Source organism: Myotis nattereri, assembly GCF_964212035.1.
Source record: "Myotis nattereri genome assembly, chromosome: 12".
In the NCBI taxonomy this organism is placed as follows: domain Eukaryota; kingdom Metazoa; phylum Chordata; class Mammalia; order Chiroptera; family Vespertilionidae; genus Myotis; species Myotis nattereri.
The window spans coordinates 74,318,889-74,341,021 of record NC_138087.1 but is presented as its reverse complement, the minus strand read 5'-3'; the positions used below and the strand labels follow the sequence as shown (position 1 = coordinate 74,341,021).

The 22,133-nt window shown below is 43.3% G+C and overlaps 1 protein-coding gene across 1 annotated transcript in view; it reads left to right on the top strand.

Annotated features, from left to right (window-relative positions):
* Nucleotides 1-22,133, top strand: part of DENND1A (DENN domain containing 1A) — a 465,733-nt gene that overhangs the window by 229,400 nt on the left and 214,200 nt on the right. The window contains exon 9 of the mRNA XM_081104118.1: nucleotides 10,723-10,833. Within this exon, the coding sequence (XP_080960244.1) occupies nucleotides 10,723-10,833 (111 nt within the window). The remainder of the gene's footprint in view (nucleotides 1-10,722; nucleotides 10,834-22,133) is intronic.

Below are 22,133 nucleotides of genomic sequence, written 5' to 3'. Positions count from 1 at the left end.
CACAGGAAGGAAATTCTTTTAAATGTTGTCTATAGAGCAGACAAATTATAAATGTTAAGTAATCAAGTTTAATTAGTGAAGTTTTGCTATTGTGGAGAATGAATCAGAGGTCTGGCTACTTGGGGTTCTTGGGGTGGGAGGTTCTTAAATATCAATATCAGAATCTTTTCTTCTATTTTTGGACTAGTCAGTTTTCTCATGCTGGAGAGTGTACATTCAATTACCAATGTTCTGGAAGCTGAGTGGGGGAAGTGGGTCATGGCATTTCAACATTTAGCGTGTATAACTTTATTTAACACCCCATTTTTTATTTAATGCCTTATTCCATGTTTTCAGCTATACCTGATGTCCCCCAAGCCTTTATGGTTTAGTTCCTTTAAAAAGTACATATTTATTCTTCCAGAGGGAAGCTTGAAGGCCAGTTGACTATCTGAGTGAGCTGGGAAAGAAGAATCTTAGAATCAAATTATTCTTAATTTTATTGGCACCCTTCCCCTAGCTTTCAGAGGTCTGGTGCCTCAGTTCCAGAACCTTTTTGGAGTTCTCTGGTGTGAGTTGGCCTTGACGCTTGCTGCCCTACTCCCTGGCCCCAGCCTTCGTATTGAGCCTGTTCTGGGCCATCAAGTCTCCTTTAGTTTTCAACCTCAGTTGGCACTCCCGACAGCTTGGGCCAAATAATTTTATTATTTTTATTTATTTTTCTATTGTTCTTAGAGAGGAAGGGAGAGGGGGAGAGAGAGAAACATCGATGTGAGAGCAAAGCATCCATCGGCTGCCTCTTGCACACGCCCCTTCCCCCTACCAGGGATTGAGCCCATGACATGGGCATGTGCCCTGACTGGGAATCAAACCCAGGACGACACCCAACCAGCTGAACCACACCAGCCAGGACAGGCAAATAATTTTTGTTGTGTGGGATTGTCCTTGTACATTTGGGGATGTTTAGGAGCATTTATGGGCTCTATCCACTATATGATGAGAGCACACCCCTCAGCTATAACAACCAAAAATGTCCCCAGATATTGCCAAATGTCCCCTGGGGGCAAATGACCCAAGTTGAGAACCGTTCCTTCAGTAACATCTGCTTTCTGGCTTCCAAAAACTTGACATCTTTCTTCCATTACTGTCTTTTCTCTAGTGTTGGTTTTCTTTGGGGGGGCGGGGAGGGGTATGTCTTTTAAAATTATTTTACTTCGACTTTTCAGGGATAGGAGGGCACATGGTATCATGTGAGAGAAAAGACAAATATTTACCATATTTTACTGAAAATCCCCACAGTATTTTAACTATGCTTCCCCTACTAATAAACATTTAGATTGTTTCTAATGTTTTGATGTTAGAGTAACAACTATTGCCCAGGTTAGGTTTTTCTTTAATTTTTTTAATTTTAAGGACTGAGAACATTTAAAGCACCTGAAAATTCTGATAACTTATTAATTTTCAAAACCACAATTACGAGATTAGAAATAGCTTAGAGAAAAAACAACAACCCTGTCTTTTTCATAGCCCCACCTCCAATTCCTGTCTGTACTGTATGCCACCTCCCCTGTCCCCACCACTTTAAAAAATTTGCATTCTTTCTGCTGTTTTTGCCACTAATGAACCAATTCCCTGTGCATGACCCATTGTCCATTAAATCCTCTTTTGCAAACCAGTAAAAGGCTGGCCTTGTTTATTTCTAAGCAGGAATAAAAACAGTCTGCCAGACTTCTAACATACATGGTCCCATTTAAATCCTTCCAGCTTCTCTGTGAGAGGTAGACGTGAGCCCCATTGTACATATAGGGACCCCGGGCTCACAGACCTGAGGTTACTAGCCCAAGGCCTGCTCCTAAGTAGGGTTCAGTGACCTAGGTTTGTTAGAACCAAAGCATTTTATTTCCATTATACCCACCCATCTGGCTTCCCTACAGTTGACTTTTGATATTCATGAGGAAAAAGGAAACAATGATTTTTCGTAGCTCAGATATGAAATGAAGCAGGCGAGCTTTTTCTCTAAGGAGAATCTAAACTTTTGTAGGACCAATTTGTGTGATTTTTTATATAGAGTCACTATTGAGCTCCAGCCATGTTGAAATTTGCATTTTAATCTCTTGGTGATTTTTCAAGGATTAATTTAAAATGACTAAATTGCTGCATTGCAAATTGAAACAAGCAATAACAGTGGGGTTGTTAATACGATGTAGTATGCTGTAGTGGAAAGAACATGAGTTTTGGAGACAGCCAGACACTGGGCTCCACCACTCTGGGGCCTTGGGCTACTTACTTCTATTCTCTGAGCCTTGGTATTCTTATCTAATAAAGAAAAATGGAAGAACAAGTGAAGTATTAAATGTAAAATTCCAAGTTCAATGCCTGGTACAACAAGATGCTGCTTTTGAGGGTTCTTTTCTTTCCCTTCTTTCCTTGGCTTTCCTGGAATTCTTGAGATCTGAGTTGTGGCTAAGGGCTAGAGAGCATTACTTCTTATATCTTGTGTTTTCTAGGTTTTTGCTGACATTCTTGTTTGTGAAGACCAGTGCTTTTCCTTTCATGAAGTTTGTATTTGGCCACAAAAGTCTCTTAGCAGGCACCATTGACACCAGAATGTGTGAAGCTTGGGAATGGAGTCTAGGACTTCAGTGCCTGTTATATGGGGAGGTGGCTGTAAACACTGATTGATTATCTTCTCTAAGGGACATAATGAACTTTAGCGACTAAGCAAAGAAAATGGTAAAAGAACTTTGGGACATGGAACTTAATTCTGTCTTTAGACGATCATATTCTTCTGGACAGCTTAGAGAAAGGTTCACAAGAAATTAAGGAGCTCATACCCACTATGGGTCAGATCAGACATTGTGTGTTATACCATGAAACCTTCACAGCAGCCAAGTGGTGTGGTTGTTCTCCCTGAAAAGCTTTGAAGAGGAAATGAAGGTCAGAGAAGGTGCCGCTAGTCACCCAGCCAGTAAATGCTAAAACCGAGATTCACACTCAGTCTGATCCCGGCACTGAGATGCTGCTGGGTCCTGGACCTCCCGCTCCATAGTTCCCTATACCCTTCTAAGAAATCACTCATCATAAGTAATTAATTATGCGAATCTTTGTTCAATATCCTCTTTCCTTCCTGAGGACAGGCGTCAGGATTTTTCCATCTCTGCATCTCCATAATTAGCACTGAATGTAGAACACACAGTAGATGCTCATATATATTTATGGAATGAATGAATGAACAATGCAGCCACCCTCAGGAGAAGGAAAAATAATAGTTTCTCCTGGCTTTTGGGCCATTGTGTCTACAAGACATTAATGAAAAGCAAAGGTAGAGAATTAATTTTTTCTACTCTCAGATGCCTGTTGAAGTTAATTCTCATTATTTCTTCATTTTTTTTGTAAAAATATTTTCTTCCTTTTTACTGAAGAACGATCGCAATGTAATTGTTCACCAGGGTTTTCTCTATCAAGATAACAGATGTAGGAGTGAATTTTATACAGGTAATAATTAAATGAGCATAAATCTTTATAAATTTTAAACAGTTGACCTGCATTAAAAAAGTCACAGATCATGAACAGATATGTAGTAAAAATTAAATTGTAAACTGGCTGGAGAAGAGATTTTTTTTTAATGGCCAGGTTTTGAAGTGTACTTTTGATTAATGGGTAAGCATATAGACCGTCATTTGGAATATTAAACAAACCTGTCTTAATTATCTGACCAGTGTCATACCAACTGGTTAATGATGCAAGAAAAGCATTTAGAATGGACAGTTACATATAACATTGCCCAGACTCTACTTTGTCAAAAGATGCACCGTGATATAGAAAAGATGTATGAACTTGTGGTGACTTTCACAAATAAAGTTGGGGTGGTAGTAGAAGACCTATAATCAAGTACCGAGATTATAGAGAATTCCATTGTTGCTCTTAAGAGTTATCAGGTAATTGTTTATTCTAATGGTTTTTCCCTTCACTCAAAGGGATAAAAGTTGACCTAGGGGTAAACTCTGCTTTCTTTCCTATTATGTACTTACTTTGCTTATGTAAATTTGTGGGATTCTTTCTCCGACAGCTTATTTTAGAATCCAAATTTATAATTCCCTTTTTAGGATCCCACACAATTAAGGGAACCTAAATTCTTCTTTAAAAAAAAAAGTCAATTGAGGGTTTTAAAGGTTTACATTATGGTAAAATAATCTGAGCTGGAGTTATTTCAGGAAATAAGACCCACTGTCAAAACCAAGCCTCCTGCCTTAGAAGCCTCTTCCAGACACAGTACAGTAAGTCTTTATCATCTATACTGTGTATGAAGCTGAAAGTCACAAAGACTAATGAAATGACAGACCGTGGGGCGGACTAGCATCTGTTCCAAAGCTCCAAGGAGTACCCAGCTTAGAGTCGGTTCTTTGGTTTGAGGATTATCTCATTTCCCTAAGGTATTGAACGTAAGACGCTTTTTCTTTAAGCCCCACTGTATCAGCCCATTCTACCTCCCCTTCCACCCCCCTCGTGCTTCCTGACCCCGGGTGTGGATCACAGTGAGCCTGAAGTCCCCAGCCACCTGGATCAGCACAGGAGCCAGCAGGGACAGTTAGATGCAGGCAGCCATTATGGGTCTTCTCCTGGGGGAAGTGGGGTTTTGTCAGGTGACTTTCCTTCCTCTTTATCTGGATTTAGAGGCACAGAGGATTCGAGAGAGAAGGGATTGTCACCACTGTTTCTTTGTGGAGATGAGAAATGAAAGCTGGGAGAACCTAAGGAGCTTGTGCTGCACATGTCTGTTCTGAAACTCACCTTCCAGGCTGCTGTGCCCCTGTTAACCAGAAACCTTCCAACTTTGTATCCCTGATACCCAACCTCACAGAATGGGGCCGTAATAAATTCTAGCTAATGGAAAAATGCTCAGAAGGACATAACAGTAGATGTAACTGAAATAATGCTTAACTCCATGATTAATAAAGGACTGTCCTTAACCCTAAAAACATAATGGCACTGAGAACACTGAGCTGTTTTGAACATTGGCACTGGGAAATAGTCCCTCTAAGCAAGAAGTAATTGTCAGGAAATAAAGGGGGTGGTTACTTGCCGGGGTCCAACCCCAGCAGGTCCAGGGGTCCCCAAAGGTGTGGACGGAGTCGGCGAAGAAGGAATGACACGGAGGCAGCGTTCAGTTGATCATCATAGCCGGGTTCTTTTATCAGGGTCTCCTGCCAAGTTCTGGTCTGGATCTCCAGCGAAGTTCTGTTTAGGATCTCCAGCCAGGTTCTGTGTCCATGGTCTCTTGCTAGGTTCTCCAGCCAGGTTCTCCAGATTCTCCAGCCAGGTTCTGTAGCCATGTTCCCTCGCTAGGTTCTCCAGCCAGGTTCAGTCACCAGGTTCTAGTCAGGTTCTCTTGCCAATTTCTGTAGTCAGGTTCAGTCCAGGATCTTTTGCCATGTTCTCTCCAGCGAAGTTCTTCTGTCTGTAGGTTCTGTGTAGGTGCTGTCTTCTTTCTGTCTCCTAAGTTCTGTGTTCCAAGTTCTGTGTTCTTACATCTGTATTTATACTAGTTGATTCCAATCCTATCAATCTCTATTACAAAGGTTAGGGCGTTTCTTATCTCCATTCCAGGGAGTAAAGATTATGTAGCTTAAGCATGATTGTTCATAGTTAAAGTGATTAATTACCTGCCTGGCACTTAGTTAAGAGGTTTTATTCCCTCCCTGACTTCAGGGAAAAATTCTTACCTGGGGAAACAACCTTTCTAGGAGAGGCATCCCCTCCCTGACTTCAGGGAAAAATTCCTACCTGGGGAAACAACCTTTCTCGGAGAGGTGACCTTGGTTAAAACACACAGCGCTAAGGGGAGCAAACATATTAAGAACAGTATGCTATATACGCCAGGTCCCTTGAAACAGCAAGGATGGACCGGCTCCCGGCAGTTACTTAGGCTTAGCCATGACAGCATTGTAATCCAAGACACTACATTGTAATCCATCATCGTTCTTGACAGGATTGATGGATCTTTAGAAGGAGGATTGATCCTTCATTAACTAAGTAGATTTGCCTTTAAAAAAAACTGTTTGGGGGGAAAAAAAACGGGAGAGGGGGAAACCCAACTGTTTGGGCAAGTGGACAGATGTGGTGCAGTCATCCAGATTCTCTCTCCCGCCCTGTTTCCCAAGTCTAATTCATTGTCAAGTCCTGTAATTCCTCTTTACAGAAATCCATCCCATCCACATCCAAAGCTTTCATCTAAATAGTTTGTTTGTTTTATTCATTCTTTCCTGGAATGTGGCGTAGCTGTTAACCGATCTCCCGCTTGCCCTCTCCTGTGCATTCTCCACAGGACCTGTTGGAAGATCTTTCCAAAACACAGATGTGATTGTGCCATGATCCTTGAGCAGCTCCCGCAGGATCTGGGCCCAGCTCCCCTACCCCAGCACAGCCCCTGTCCTGCACTATACTCCTTGCCTTTGCCTCCACCTTGAATATGCTTCTCCCCGTCCCCCGAGTGAACTCCTGGTGGGAGGCCCCAACCAGATATCCTCTCTGACAAGTCTTCCCCAGCCTTCTCCCCAGATCCGCCCAGCAGAGCCGAATCTGCCCTTCTTAGCCAGCCCTGGAACCATGCAGCCTGGACCACAGGACTTTGTCCACTGGGTTTCTGGGTTCCATGTCACTCCCATCCCCAAACTATGCACCTGGAAAACGGGGATTATGTTTAGTGCATCTCTGCTAAGTCCAGCTCCCAGGGTGGTACTAAATACAGAGTGGGAGTTAAATAAGTGTTTGTTGATTGGCAGGTTATAGAGACAGGAATGTGAGGTTGAAGACTCAGTTCCACTGACACGAAGTGCTGGGAGGGTAGCACACCTTGTGTTTTTATAAATATAAGCTCACGTAGGTTTTGACTGCAGTTTTGACCTGGACAGTTTGTCATGGAAGCCCCTCTTCTTATCCCCCATTCCCCACACGCCTGTCTTCTCCATCTGAGACATACAATTGGCCTGTTTGTGAAATGAGCACCTGCTTCCGTGTACAGTCTCTCCCCACTGCCCATTATCGGGTGAACAAACTACCTATTTCCTTACACTTTTAATAAATGTAGCCACGGATACCTTTAAAAGGCCCTACCCACACTCCCTGGCTATTTTATCTGACTGTGAACGCCAGTGTCAATTCTTTTTCTGTGGGCCCTTCACCATTACTAAGTAATTGATCACTTCATCCAACTCAGACCCAGGTTTTCTGAAGTTAAATGCTTTGTTCTTCCTGATACACCACCTGTCCCTCTCCCAGGCTGGTGTGTTTCCTCCTATACCACACTGCTCACACTTGAACTACAGAGCAGTGGTCTTCAGGCAGGTGCTTTCTCCACTCATTGATTCATTCCTTCATCAAACTGCTAGATTGTGGATATGTCATCTTACCCAGAGGGACCTCAGTCTACTGACTAATTATACTGGCACTCCAATCAAACAATAACAAATTGTAAGATAAGTGCCTGTTTTTATTATAAGATAGAGACAAATTGCCATAGAAGCACAAAGGGAAATTTGACAAATGAGGAGTCGAGGAAGCCTTCCAGGAGGAGGTGACATTTCAGCTGGGTCTTGGAAAGTAAGTGGGAAGAGAAAAGCATTCTAGGCAAAGGAAAGAAGTAAAGGCCTGGGGTGTGAAAAGGCAGGGCAAGTCTCAGAAGTTTAGGGTTGGTGTGCCTTACACTGCTGGATGCTTTAAGACATGGGGAAGGAGTCCCCCTCTCCAAGGGGGAGACTCCAAGTCTCCCCCCGCCCCCCCCCCCAGGTGCTCCCATGGCCGAGTGAGGTTCCCGGGGCTGTCGCCACTCCCACTCCCACCCACTCCCACCGCCTAGGCAGTGGCATCCCAAAAGGAAGGAGGCAGGGGAGGAAGCAGATAAGAAAGACAGCTTCTGTTTAGACACAAATATCTTGGTAATCAGCACAGATGGGATGAGAATACCAAAAAAAGTACATGACGGTTTCGAGAGAATTTGGCTAAATGTTACATATTTTTAACATACCTGTGTAGAGTTTTTGGAACAGGCACCTGAATCTCTCAGAGCATGATAATTGGGCCTGGGGGTTATACCTCAACCAAGTGACGTTTTTACTTCAGAGATGTTCCCTTCCCTATCCACAAAAGTGTCCTTGTGATTTTTTTTCTCCCACCAAAATAAGGCGCAGGACTTGTCTCTGACGCTGTGTCTCCTTATTTGGACGGCAAGCTGTGTAACATATTTCTCCCCAGCGTGAAGCTCCTTGGCAGACTCTCGAGGCCACGTTTTGGTGGCTTCAGAGTTATCTTTGGATCTGTCAAAAGTGCTAATGGGCTTTCTGGCCTTCTTTAAGCTCCTCATTTCTATTTTCTTTTTACTTCCATCCTCTCCTAAAAGAAAAATGCATGTAATTCATCAGCAGTTAAGCATTTTGCTGAAATACTCAGCTGAGGGCCTTGTATTTTTGTTTGCGAGAATAGCTCTGCCATGTCACTGTCTCCAGAACAAACCTCACCCTGACATCATTAGCTCAGCACTCCTCAGTCCACTGAGCAAGAGATAAGCTCCTTGACTAACTCAGACTGCCTTTCTTTTTTGTTTTATTTGGCTTTTCAGGTTTGTAAAAGGCAGGTTGGTGTGATGGTAGGAGCAAGTGTTCTGGCTACAGGAAATCTGATTTTGAAACATGGCCCTTTCTAACTAGGTGACCTTTGGAAAACTACTAAATCTTCCTGAGACTCAGTTTTCCCATCTGTAAAATAGAGATAATAATGCCTTCTCGGGGTTTTGGAGAAGATTAGAGAGAACCAAGGTAAAGTGCCTATTGTCTGGCACATAGGGATTTTTTCTCTCTCTTTCTTTAGGCATAGTTTATGCTATGCTTTTTCCCCCCCTGAATACAACTTTACCTGTTATTGTAATGGTATAAAAGAAGAGCATAGCCCCGGTTGTCATTCCATGCACCAGAGCATCATCCCATACACTGGAGAGTGGCAGGCTTGGTCCCCTGTCGTGTACCAGCGGCAATGATCTCTCTCTCTCTCTCTCTCTCTCTCTCTCTCTCTCTCTCCCTCTCTCTCTCTCTCATTTTCTCTCTCACTCTCCCCCTAAAATCAATGAACAAATCCTTAGGTGAGGATAAAAAAATTATAAAAAATAAAAAAGAATAGCACAGGTTTAGAGACAAGCCCACCTTAGACTGAATAATGCCTCATCTGCCTACTGTCTAACCTTGATCAAATTACTTCACTTTCTCTGTGCCTGTTTTCCTATCTGTGTAAAGAGATCATACATAATACCTGTTCAAGGAGTTGTTTCAAGATTAAGTGAAATAATATATGTAAAGCCTTGTATGTTGTAGAAGTTTAAAGTACTTACGTGGGACAGTATAATGTAAGGAAAAGCAAATGGGCTATGGAGTTGGATCTGAGTCCAAATTCTGACTCCCAGTTACTGGGTCTCTCCCAGACTTACTTTATCTATATATTGGGAAGAATAATACCTCAGTGGGTTTCTATGAAGATTGCATAAGATTATAGATACACGGTACCTGATATGGTGCCTAGTACTTGGTAGGTAGTCAGTGTATGGAGCTATTAATTCACTATTTATATAAAGGTCGATGGTTAACCTGCTACTCCAATCAAACAATAATAAATTGTAAGATAAGTGCCTGTTTTATTCCCAATCCCTACATAATATTGTCAAAAAGTACTTTATGCTATTTTGCATATAAAATCCACCTGGTTTACTTGAATTTATGGGTTATAGATCTTTCATTATTATAAATTGCAACCCTTGGCAATAGTGTTCCTTCCTTCCCCACGTCCTTCATTTTCAGAGGATTATATTGTGTGGCATTGAAAAGCTGTAACATTGAAGAAATTAGCATATTTATGTGTATTATTAAAGTCAGGTGGGTATAGAAAGGGTTGCAGAAATGAAACACATTACAGTTCTTCTGAAATCTGAAGAGCACCAATCTATAGTACTAATTAAAGGAATGAAGCCTAGGCTACAGACAAAAGCTAGTTAAAACACTGCTTTGTCACAACTTGCTGCTGCTTGCCTTTGATTTTTTTTCTTTTTGAGTGAAATACCTGGAAATTGTAAATCTTCTAAATTATTTTCATTCCAGCCAAGTCATTTTAGAGAATGTAAACTGTGGAGGAGGGGGACACCAGCCGTGATGACAAGAGAGGAGCATGCTGGCCTTTGTGGGTGGGGTCTGTTGGACAGAAACGGGCTCGGCCAAAAGCATTTTGGTCCCTGGGTACTTTGTTTTGCTGAGACGTGTGGCACATTGCATTGGGAAAATTCTGGGATCTGGGGTCAAGATCTGAGTTGCAGTCCTGGCTTCATTGCTTACTAGACTTTTTGATCTTGGCATCTCTCTGAGCCTTGGTTTCCTCATTTGGAAGGTTGCAGACTTCCTGTCTTGCTTACCTTCAAGAACTTCTATGAAAAACAGCGCAGCACTGTGGATGACCTCATGTTGTAAACTGTAATCACCACACAGGTATACTTGCTCAGACTTCTGCGTCTCTAGCATCTCTTCCAGCTCTGCACTTCATGATTTTATACATGAATGGGATTCATACTTGGTCCTCAGGTACAAAGAATAGGGCAGGAGAAGAGGAGAGCATCCTTCCTGATTATTTTCTGTTTCTCATGCTTTTATTAGATACTGCTTGTAATAAGAACCAACAAAATAAGGCACAAACCTCCCTTCTTCTCTCTCCTAGAGAAATCTGACAGAATACTTTGTGGCTGTGGATGTAAACAACATGTTACATCTGTACGCCAGTATGCTCTACGAACGCCGGATACTCATCATTTGCAGCAAACTCAGCACTGTGAGTAGACAGTCTTGAGATGAGCTCTTTAATTATTGTATTTCAATTGAAGGATGTATTGGAAAGATTAAAGAAAATGTTAGAAAAAGAAATCGGCCACAGTCCCCTCAGATAGTAACATGTCATCTTCATTAATTATTCATGTCCCTTTACGGAGCCAATGCACATTTCATTTATTCTTAGAGTCTCACAATCAATTATAGTTTTCCATTTGATCTTGTGTTATGAACACTTTGCCTACTTCCACATAAGTGTCCATCATTGTCAGTTTTTACGTGTCTATATCTTATTCCATTATACTGATGTGTCATCATTTATTAAATTTTTCTTCTCTTGGTGGCCATTTCAGTTGTTCATAGGTTAACCCTTTAGTAGGTAACCCTGCACTGAACATCTTTTGACTGCTTTTGACCACTCCTCAGTGGAATTGTGTGTATGTGTATGTGTGTAAGCATACATATACATACCTGCACACACTTCTTGGTCATGTATAGTAGGATACATATTCATAGCAGCATTTGTTTTTCTGTTTTAAACCTGGAGAGGGACCATATGGCCATTAACAGAGAACTGATAAATTGTGGTGTCATCATACAATGAAATACTATATCAGTGAAACAAACATCGTCAGCGTGATTGGGTCTCTAATACAGAATTTCAAGTAAAAGAAATGTGCTACAGAAGAGCATACAGTATGATTTCATTCATAAAAAGTTCAAGTAGGAAAAACTGAATGGTACATTATTTAGGGACACATACAAACTACAGTGGGGAGGAGAAATGATTAACACACATTTTAGGTAGTAGTTTCCTCAAAGGAAGTGAAAAGAGTATAATTGGGAAGAGGTGTACAGGGGACATCAAAACTATTGTTTTTTGTCTTGAGCTAGGATAGTGATCAGGAAACCTTTCTATAATGGGTCCAATAGTGAATATGATTCAAGGCCAGATGATCTTTGCTGCCACTACTGGACTCTGACCTTGTAGAGGTTACAATCAGTAAACTAGTGTCTGTGGCTGTGTTCCAATAAAGCTTTATTTACAAAGATACTGGCTGTATTTTGTCAACCAATGAGTTAGGTGCTAGCTTTTGGAGTCTTATGTTTTTTTTTCTTTTAAAAGATGCTTATTTGATATACATACTTTTGTATATGCACATATTTGAGAATTTTTGAAAAAATAAGATACTAAGCCCTTTTGTCATTAAACTTTACAATACTGGATAGAGACAAAGTAATTCTTGTGCAAAGGCTAAGAATCAAAATTGCACAAGATTTTGCTGTGACAGTTTTATTTTTATTTTATTGATTTGAGAGAGAAGAGAGAGAAAGAGAATGATATTGACCAATTTGTTGTTCCACCCATTTATGCATCATTGGTTAATTCTTGTAAGTGCCCCAACCATGGATTGAACCCGCAACCCTGGTGTATTGGGACAATACTCTACCCATCTGAGCTATCCAGCCAAGGCCTACTGTGACAATTTTAGAAACCAGAAGAGTCGAGTAGTGTCTTGAACTTCTAAGGGAAAATGATTTCTAACCTGAGATTTATATACTTATCTAATGGAAGTCTCAGAGGAGCATGGCAGGAGCCCATACCACACCTGTCAACCTCGTGGCTCTCTCCTCTTCCACTCTGCCTTCTCCACTGTGGATGAACTATCTGTCCTCTCTTGGGCCAACCACTCTGCTATCCACCTGACTTCATATAACAAGCAGTTTTCATGGCACTGTTGTGGGCACTGGGGATACAACAGTGAACAAAATAGGCAAAAATCTCTTCTCATTAAGTCTAGTAGGGAAGACCTTGAATAAACAAGGTAAGTTAAGTATATAGTATTCATAGTAGTATTTACAGTAGCGTAATGATAAGTGGTAAGGAGTAAAATAAAGCAGAGAAGGAGAGTGGATGGGGAGTGGTGAGGTGACAGGGACTGCAATTTTAGATAGATGGCCCAGGAGTGCCTGATTGAGGAGGTCACACTGCAGTGTCCTTCTTCCTGACTGAAGGGCATTCCTCTCGCAGTCTGCATCAGTATGTTTTCTTTTCTTCTGGTGCATCTTATGAGCTTACTAATATGGTATAACTAGAGATCCAGTGCACGAATTCGTACATGGGTGGGGTCCCTTGGCCTGACCAGCCCCAATTGCTGCCAGTTGGGCTGGCAGCTGGGGGGAGGGATTGCGGGAGGTTGGCCTGCTGCAGGAGGTTAGTGTGGGAGCGCACTGACCAGCAGGGGGAAGCTCCTGTGTTGAGCGTCTGCCCCCTGGTGGTCAGTGTGCGTCATAGTTACCGGGTCGTAACCATCACTTAGGCTTTTATAAATATAGCTTTCTCCTAAAGTTAACAGAACTTCCTTGATCCACATCTGCTTTACGTCATTTCTGTTTTCCCTTTTAGAGTAGAATTACTCAAGAGAGTTATTTCACTTTACTGTCTAATTTCTCTCCCATTCTCTCCTCAGTATTCTATGGATTTAGCCCCCTCCTCTCCACTGAGACAGCTTTTGTTCAGGTCACCAAAGACCTCAGGTCAAGTAAAATTAAAATGAGTTAATACTAGCAAAGCTCTTAGAACAGAGTCTGGCATATAGTGTATGTATATGTTTATAATAATAACATCTATAATGGGAAGTCAGATATTGTTTAAAATTTTAAATCAAGAAATAAGGACATAAGTATTGTATGTGATTACTATGAATAAAGGATAAGGAATATCATGAGATGGTCTGCGACTCTTCCGTATATGCCTTTCGTGCTTTCTCTTTCATTTCTAAGGCTATAAACGTGTTACTTTGATTTAAAAACTTTTTGTAACAAATAGTTGATTCTTAACTGAGCTCTGCACTTTACTGATGGATGGTAGACACCTCTCTAGGGAGAGTGGCCTCCTTATATCTCACGTACAGTCATTGGCATCCTGATCAGCCAGGTGCATTTTTCCAGGACAAAGCAGCTAAGTAGACATCAGTTTGAGCCAAGCCTTTGGACCTCTCCAATTTCACAATCTTAACAGTTTTCTAATTGTTCCCTTTTAAAAAACGTCCTCAGTAGTGGCTTTTTATTACCTTTTTGATGAGAGGCAGAATACAAAGGCTACTTTAGCTGAGGTTTCTGAGGACCCTCTCGACAAATTGAGGGTCCTGTCATACCTTAACAAACCACATTTTTCTCCTTTTTTTTTTTTTAAAGATGAAGGCTTAATGCTCCTCTAACCCATTAAACAGCTGAAAGATAAAAGCTGTCCAACACTCTAGAATGCCATTTTCTATAAAAATGACTCCTTCAGTAGAGACAAACCCAGCAATATTTAGTTCAGAGTCAGGTAATATTCATTTCTGGCTTTCTCGGTCAATAATGTGATAATTCTGTATAAGAAAAATGTAAGTTTTTGTTTTCTTTGCTCAGTTCATGTATATTGATTGTTTTCCTTTATAAATGATAAATAGGGAAAGCTTAACTAAATCTTGTTCTCTAATGTAAATACTTCAGTTGATTTCCTCTAGCACAAAGACCTCATTTTTCTTCCAGATTCTCATATCTCGAGTTTAATTCACGTTACTTTTTGGTAGCTCTTATGGATAGCAGGTGGGTGTGAAATAAGACCTTTATACAGATGATATGTAATTCCAACAGCCATCCTGGAAGGTTGGTAATATCCCCTTTTAACAGCAAGGGACATGCAAATAAGTCATCATGAGTCAGTGTTGGGGTGGAGACCTTGGCTTCGGACAAGAGACAAACAACCAGGAATTGCACATACAAAGGACTCTTAGCCCCTTCAACATGCTTGCCTCAGGGACCAGGTCATGTTTATTGGTTGCCACCTCTCAAACTATTGTCAGAATTTTTGTGTGCTGACTGTCACAAGGGCCAGAGACACATTGTTAAAAAATCTCTCCCACTGAGGGAATTTGAGAATCCCCAGAAAGAGCCAAAAAAATCTGATGGATAAGGTTGCTGGTTTGGGTAACAATATGTCCTGATTGTATAATTATTAGAGGAGCTTCTTTTGTAGTTTGTAAATAGGTCCAAGACTACCAAAGAGGTATGCTGGCAGCACCCACAGACTCAGCATGCAGAGCACCCTTGTTAGAGTCATCCTCTATATTTTATAGGGGAGGGCCTCAATTCTCCCCCATAGCCTTTTAAAATTCTTTAAAGTGAACCATTTTGAGCCACCTACTATGTGCCAGGCACTGTGTAATCACATTTTTTTCCATTAGCTCTTGCAACAACCCTAGGAGCTACTTTTATTCTCTTTTGCAGATGAGAATATTGGCACTTGGGAAGTTGAAGTGCCTTGTCTAAGATGACCAGCAGTGGTGGAATTAAAACCCACTTCACTTGGCTCCAGCCCCCTTCTTACTACCTCATACAGCCACCTTGGTAGCTCCCCATTTGTCATATGTTCCCTTTGACACTTGTCCCCAGAGAAATATTCTCAGTATGATTCTGTTGACCCTGGATCTGAAATCACAGAAGGAATGTCAGCCTAGCCATTGCCTTTTAATGCACATCTAAGCTTTTTTCAGATTTAGTGAGCACTTCCTATGTGCCTGGCACCTCTCAGCACCAGGGAAACAGAAGGCTGATATGTGCATTTCTAATGGACACACTTACTCTGTTAACCAGAACCCCATTTCCTTGAGCACTGTTCAGATCCAACTCTGTCTGTGTGGGGCTGGCCTCCGCTGTCTCCCAGCCCCACCGGTGCTGGTCCCTGCAGTGAGCACAGCCTGGGTGGGTCCCTGGATCTTACCTTCCCTGACTCACTGTGGCTACAGGGTTCCTGTGCTGCAGCTCCTGCCAGCCCTGGGTATATCTGCCCAAATCGCCCCTCCCATAATTTAGGGCTACTGCAAGAAGTTTTAAAAACTTAAGAACATCCAGTACATGATGACAAAGGCATATTTACTATTCCAGAAGAACATATATTTGTTTTATTCAGCAAATGCTTTTTAAAACAAGTTCTTAGAAAAGAAGCACAATTTAGTGGTAAGACTATGACCTAATTAATTGAGCCTCCACACCTAAGTATTTGAAAAGAATTATTACTTTTCTGATTGTCTGATAGCACCCCATTTGGGGAGGGGGGGAGGAACTAAACTGGTGTCTTTTCCCTGTCAGTTTCTTCCTAAGTATTAGCCCTAGAGAATGTGGGTTTTGGGTAGGCCCTGGACACTGATGGCCTGGAGAGTGGTGGACGATAATTCTATCTTCCCACCAGCACCCTCAGGTCTAGCTCTTAGTAGATGCTTCTGTGTTAGTGTGAAGGGATGGGTACCCACTCCCCTTTCTGTTTGCCCACTCCCACCAACAGCTTCCATTGTCTTAGCGCCACCTGATCTTGTGACCTAAGAAAGCCAGTTTGTGAACCTGCAAGTTTTTCAGATTTAGCTTCATGTTCACTTCTCTGCCGGTGATCTCCACCTGGTCGTGACCATGCCAGCCTGAGTAAGGTTTAGGCACCTGAATGATGTGTGTAGAGCTTTCCTAGCTGCTCTGGCCTAGAAAGAACTAGTCCTGTTTGCCTGTCTGCAGCCCTTGAAGCAGAGATGAGAGTGGCAGCTTAAGAAGGCTTGAAACACTGGACCAGAGCCAAGGCCTCTTTGCCTGCACACTCCACTCTGCATGTTCCAGCCGTAGGAACAAACTGCATTATTTTGTTTCAAACTGTGCTCAAGGGAAGCCAAGACCTTGTAACTGGAAACTTACCAAACAGAGGATTCTAAGACTAAATTTAGTGTTCTATTTAAAAAATAAAATAAGTTGAACATTTTGTTTGTTCATCTTTTATATGTTAAAAAAAAAAAACAGAGAGATTAACCTAGTTCATACTAGCAACCTAAGAAGAGTATTCAGAGTGAGAAGAAAACTAATCCTTTTGGTGAAGAGGGAAAGCCTTAACAAAATGTAATGAAGTGGCATGAAATACAGACTCTGCAGCCAAACTTCCCAATAGCATAGCCTCTCTAATCGCCATCATATAAAATTTTATTGTGGCTCAGAGAATATTAAAAACTGTTAGAAATAAATGAATGGAACTTCCATTGGCAGGAAGTAGGAGGAAAGATTGGTATGTTTTATTTACGTGGTTTTTCTCTGGTTTTTAAATGTGAATACAATTAAATGCTTTTGAACTATGTTCTTCATTTAATTATGTGTAGCTGGAATTAAGAACCTTGAGATGTTCTACAGACTAATATATAGAGTATAAACAGTTTAATTGGTGATATTTTAATTTGCTTGTAACTTCAACCAACCATGGTCTCCCTTCTAGTTATTACCTCCTCTCCTGCCTCTTCTCCCACTGCTTCAACAAGCATTGAGTGTTTTGGACTTCAGATTGCTAGTAATTCGCAAATGCTCATCCATGGGTTAGTTGTGATAGAATCACCCTAAGACTTGTTAAAAATTCAGGTACTTGGACACCACCTCCAGACATTCTGGTTCAAAAGGTTTATCATTGAACCACAGAATGTCTATTTCTTAAGGTTCCCCAAATTTTTGGTACCAGATTCAGAAACAGTGAATAGACAGTTCTCTAAGACAAAAAAAAAAAGATATTTATTCTTTCCTTATTGTTATTTTTCATCATTAGACTCATTTTCATTTTGAGACTACATAAGGGAGCCTGTTTGAGTTTGTTTAGAAGACATGAGTACAGACCCACATTAAAAAAAATTCTTTGTTTCCGTAATTTTCTTTGGGAGAGCTTTGATTTTGGGATTGCCTAGTCTAGAACAGGACAGAGCTAAAAAATAAATAACTAACCTATTTAAGCTCTCAGGAATGTTGGATGCTGATGCAATCCACCACTGTAACTTTGGGTACATGGGTATAGACTAGAGAGGTGATGATTCTACTTTGCCATTGCATTGAGAACATGACAGAGAATCTTGTTTATTATTTACTAGAGGCCTGGTGCACGAAATTCGTGCACCGGGGGGTGAGGGGTTGGTCCCTCAGCCTGGCCTGCACTCTCTCCAATCGGGACCCCTTGGGGGTTGTCCGACTGCCGGTTTAGTCGGACATCCTTCTCACAATCCGGGACTGCTGGCTCCTAACCGCTCTCCTGTCTGCCTGCCTGATAGCCCCTAACCACCTCTGCCTGCTGACCTGATGCCCCTCACTGCTCCCCTGCCAACCTGATCGCCCCTAACTGCCCTCCCCTGCTGGCCTGATCACCCCTAACCACTGCTGCCCTGCTGTGTGGGTCCTGGGCGCAGGTATCTGGCTCCCTCCTACCTCCTGTTAGAGTATGGGGCGCGCTGCGGGACCCAGAGTCAAGTCCCTGCCCACCCGTGTGTGCCTCAAAATCACGCAAGACCCAGACCCGGCCAGCCCCACCCCCATTGGGCAAGACCCAGACCCGGCCGGCCCCAGCCCCATCAAGCCCTGCCGGCGCGTCACGTCCCCAACCAGCACCGGGTGGGGATGCAGCATCAGTCACATCCCTGGCTGGTGCTGGGCGGGGACTCAGCCTCCTGCTGATTGGTCATTATGTCGTGAGGGCATGATGACCATTTGAATATTAGCCTTTTATTATAGACTAGAGGCCCGGTGCACAAAAATTTGTGCACTCGGGGCGGGGGGGGGGCGTGTCCCTCAGCCCGGCCTGTGCCCTCTCACAGTCTGGGACCCCTCAGGGGATGACCACTTGCTGGCTTAGGCCTGCTCACCAGGGGATTGGGCCTAAGCTGGCAGACATCCTTCTGGCAGTCTGGCAGCCCTCGGGGGATGTCCACTTGCCAGCAGGGAGCAGACCTAAGCTGCAGTCGGACATCCTTAGCGCTGCTGAGGAGGCAGGAGAGGCTCCCACCACCACCGCTGTACTGGCAGCCATCAGCCTGGCTTGTGACTGATCAGAGCTCCTCCATGTGGGAGCTCACTGACCACCAGAGGGCAGCTCCTGCATTGAGCGTCTGCCCCCTGGTGGTCAGTGTGTGTCATAGTGACCAGTCATTCCCAGTCTTTCTGCTGTTAGGGTCAGTTTGCATATTACCCTTTTACTATATCGGATAGAGGCCTGGTGCACGGGTGGGGGGCGGCTGGTTTGCCCTGAATGGTGTCCCGGATCAGGGTGGGGGTCCCACTTGCGTGCCTGGTCAGCCTGGGTGAGGGGCTGATGGCTGTTTTTAGGCTGCCGCACCCCCTTCAGGGTGGGGGTCCCTACTGGGGTGCCTGGCCAGCCTGGATGAGGGGCTGAGGGCTGTTTTCAGGCTGCCTGCACCACCTTCAGGGTGGGGGTCCCCACTGGGGTGCCTGGTCAGCCTGGGTGAGGGGCTGATGGCTGTTTTCAGGCTGCCCGCACTCCCTTCAGGGTGGGGGTCCCCACTAGCGTGCCTGGCCAGCCTGGATGAGGGGCTTATGGCTGTTTTCAGGCTGCTGCACCCCCTTCAGGGTGGGGGTCCCCACTGGGGTGCCTGGTCAGCCTGGATAAGGGGCTGATGGCTGTTTTCAGGCTGCCCGTACCCCCTTTAGGGTGGGTGTCCCCACTGGGGTGCCTGGCCAGTCTGGATGAGGGGCTGAGGGCTGTTTTCAGGCAGGCCAAGCCTGCAACTGAAGCTCCCAGTCTCTCCTTTTTTTCTTTTTCTTTTTTATTCTGGGATTTATTTACCTTCTGTAATTGAAACTTTGTTGCGGCTCCAGCTCCAAGGCCGGCTGGCTGAAAGCAGGTATCTAGGGTTTGTTTAGCTTCTATAATTGCAACATTGTTGCTTAGATTGCAGCTCAGAGCTGGGCTGCGGCAGGCGGGGAACCTTGGCTTCCTCCATCGCCGGGGCAACCAAGCCTCATGTTCGCTTCAGCTGAGTGGCTGCTGGCCGCCATCTTGGTTGGCAGTTAATTTGCATATCACCCTCATTAGCCAATGGGAAGCATAGCGGAGGTATGGTTAATTACCATGTTTGTCTATTATCAGATAGGATTAGTTGATTTGTGAAATAAATTATATATTCTTTAGATTATAAAACTCAGCTTATTTTTTATATGTCTCTTATGAATCACATCTCTACCAAAAAACACTAATGGGTAATATTCAACTCACTGATATACCTTAATATACTTGAAAAGCTCTAAATGGCACCCACATTTTCAGTCACCTCTGTGGATTTCATTAAAGAAATTTGAACACCTACTATGTGTTAAGTCAACAAGAACAAGGACTCCTTTTTCCTCTGGTTTCTGAAGGCTGAAAGGTTGGTCATTTTGGTGAGCGAAGGTAGTGGGATGTGAGGTTAGGCCAAGCAGTCAGGGGTTGGTACAGATCTTATGAAAATTCACATTTTTTTCTCTTCTGCTCTCTTGATAGCTATGTAGTCTACCAGCTCGATGATTCAGACAGCCTGCAGGTGTTATCTTTTTCCAAGATAAAGGACAGCAGGGCTGTAGGAGAGAGCACCAAGCTTCAAGCCATGATGGTTTTGTTCAGTTCCTACCATTGTACTTAATCCTCCCCATATTATTCACAGCCTCTCAGCCTTGGGCAACTTACCTGACCTCTCTGAGTCTCTGCCCTCTTCTGTAAAAATGGCAATAGTATTAATACCCTTCTCACAGTTGTTGAAAGGATTCGATGGTCATAGATATTATAGCATATACCAGTAGCCCACTCCTGGGCACATGCTAATCATTCAGTAAATGCTGACTCTGAATCTCACCTTTGAGGGACAGTGAACCCTGATTGGACTTTCAGAAGCAAGGAGGACATAGAGATCCTGGAAGAGGTCTGAAGATGTAATTAGTCTAATTGGTGATGGTAGATGTTGAATGAATCCAAGCAACAGAGGATAGTCATGGCAACTCAAAAGAGGCTTTCTGTATCCACCCACTTCTCATTAGTCACATAGTCATTGACTAACTTATCATTTCTTGTTCAGGTCTCCACAGTCATCATTACTTAGCACTAGAATGGCCTTAAGAAGCTGCTCTGTTTTCTTGACCCACTATTACCACCTGACCAGCCTCCCAGGGAGGAGGACTGACAGCTTCTGGTTTTCATCCTTCCAGGCTCTGCTCTGATGCCTCTCTCCTCGCTCCTCTCCCCTCCCCCTCTCCCCCTCCCCTCTCCCCTCCCCCTCTCCTCTCCCTTTCCCCTCTCTCTCTCCCCTCTCCCCCTCCCCTTGCCCCTCTCCTCTAGCCCCTCTCCCCCCCCTCCCTTCTCCCCTCTACCCTCTCCCCTCGCCCCTCGCCCCTCTTCCCTCCTCTTCCCTCTCCCCTCTCCCCTCTCTCCTCTCTTCCCTCTTCCCTCTCCCCCCTCGCCTCTTCTCTCCCATCTCCTCCCCGCTTCTCCCTCCTCCTCCTCCTGTTCCTCCTCCTCCTTCTTCCTCTCTCTCTCCCCACCTGCTCCCCCCTCCAATTCTTGCCCCAGGCAGAAGTAATAATTCTTTCTTTATATGCCAACACACTTGCACCTCTATTATTATAACACCTCTTTCATAATGCTTTTGTGTTGAAGTTGATTGTTTGAGGTCGTGGCATGTACACATAGTGGATACTCACTTAATTGTCAGATTATAGCGCAGAGGCAGTCTCCTGTGAACTAAGAGCAGTTTCTGGAGCTAGACTCTCCAGGTTCATATCCTAGTTCTACCACTAGTTCTGTGACCCAAGGTTCCTAAATGCCAAGCGTAAGGTACTTGGCATTTAGGATCCTTGGTTTCCTCATCTGTAATATGGGGATAATAATGCTACCTGCCTTATAGGATTGTGAAGGTTGAATGAGTTAACTATATATGAAGTACTTAGAACAGTGCTTGGCAGATGGTAAATGCTGAATGAAGTGGTCATGATGGAGGCTGTATTGTAACTTTAATCTTTCTAAGTTTACTATCACTTTCTAAGGTTGGATTTGGCCGACAAAACTCTACCAAGAGATTCTTTTTCTTTGCCTGTGTCTTTAAATCTAATAACTCCTACCACCTGAAGGTTCCTTAGCTTCTTCTCTGTATGGATACCTGACAGATGGGTACTCATATTCAGTTATTTTAAAAAATGTGATTCATTAAAGCAATAGTGTAAATTAGCTAAACATCAATTATGATTTTAGAATATTTTCAAAAAATATATAAATACCCACTTGACTAGACTTGAGGCGGCAAATAGATTTCTTCTTGAGTGCCTACTTGGGTCCACTGCCAATGGTGGCATGTTTGGAGAGACCCTCAGCCCATGTCCTGACACCACATCGGTTTGTAATGTCTGTCACAGGCACAGGATGGAGGAGGGCAGAACTTGCTGCCCCTGTATTTAAATGACATGTTGGCAATCCCAGTGTGACCTTGCCTTTTCCTT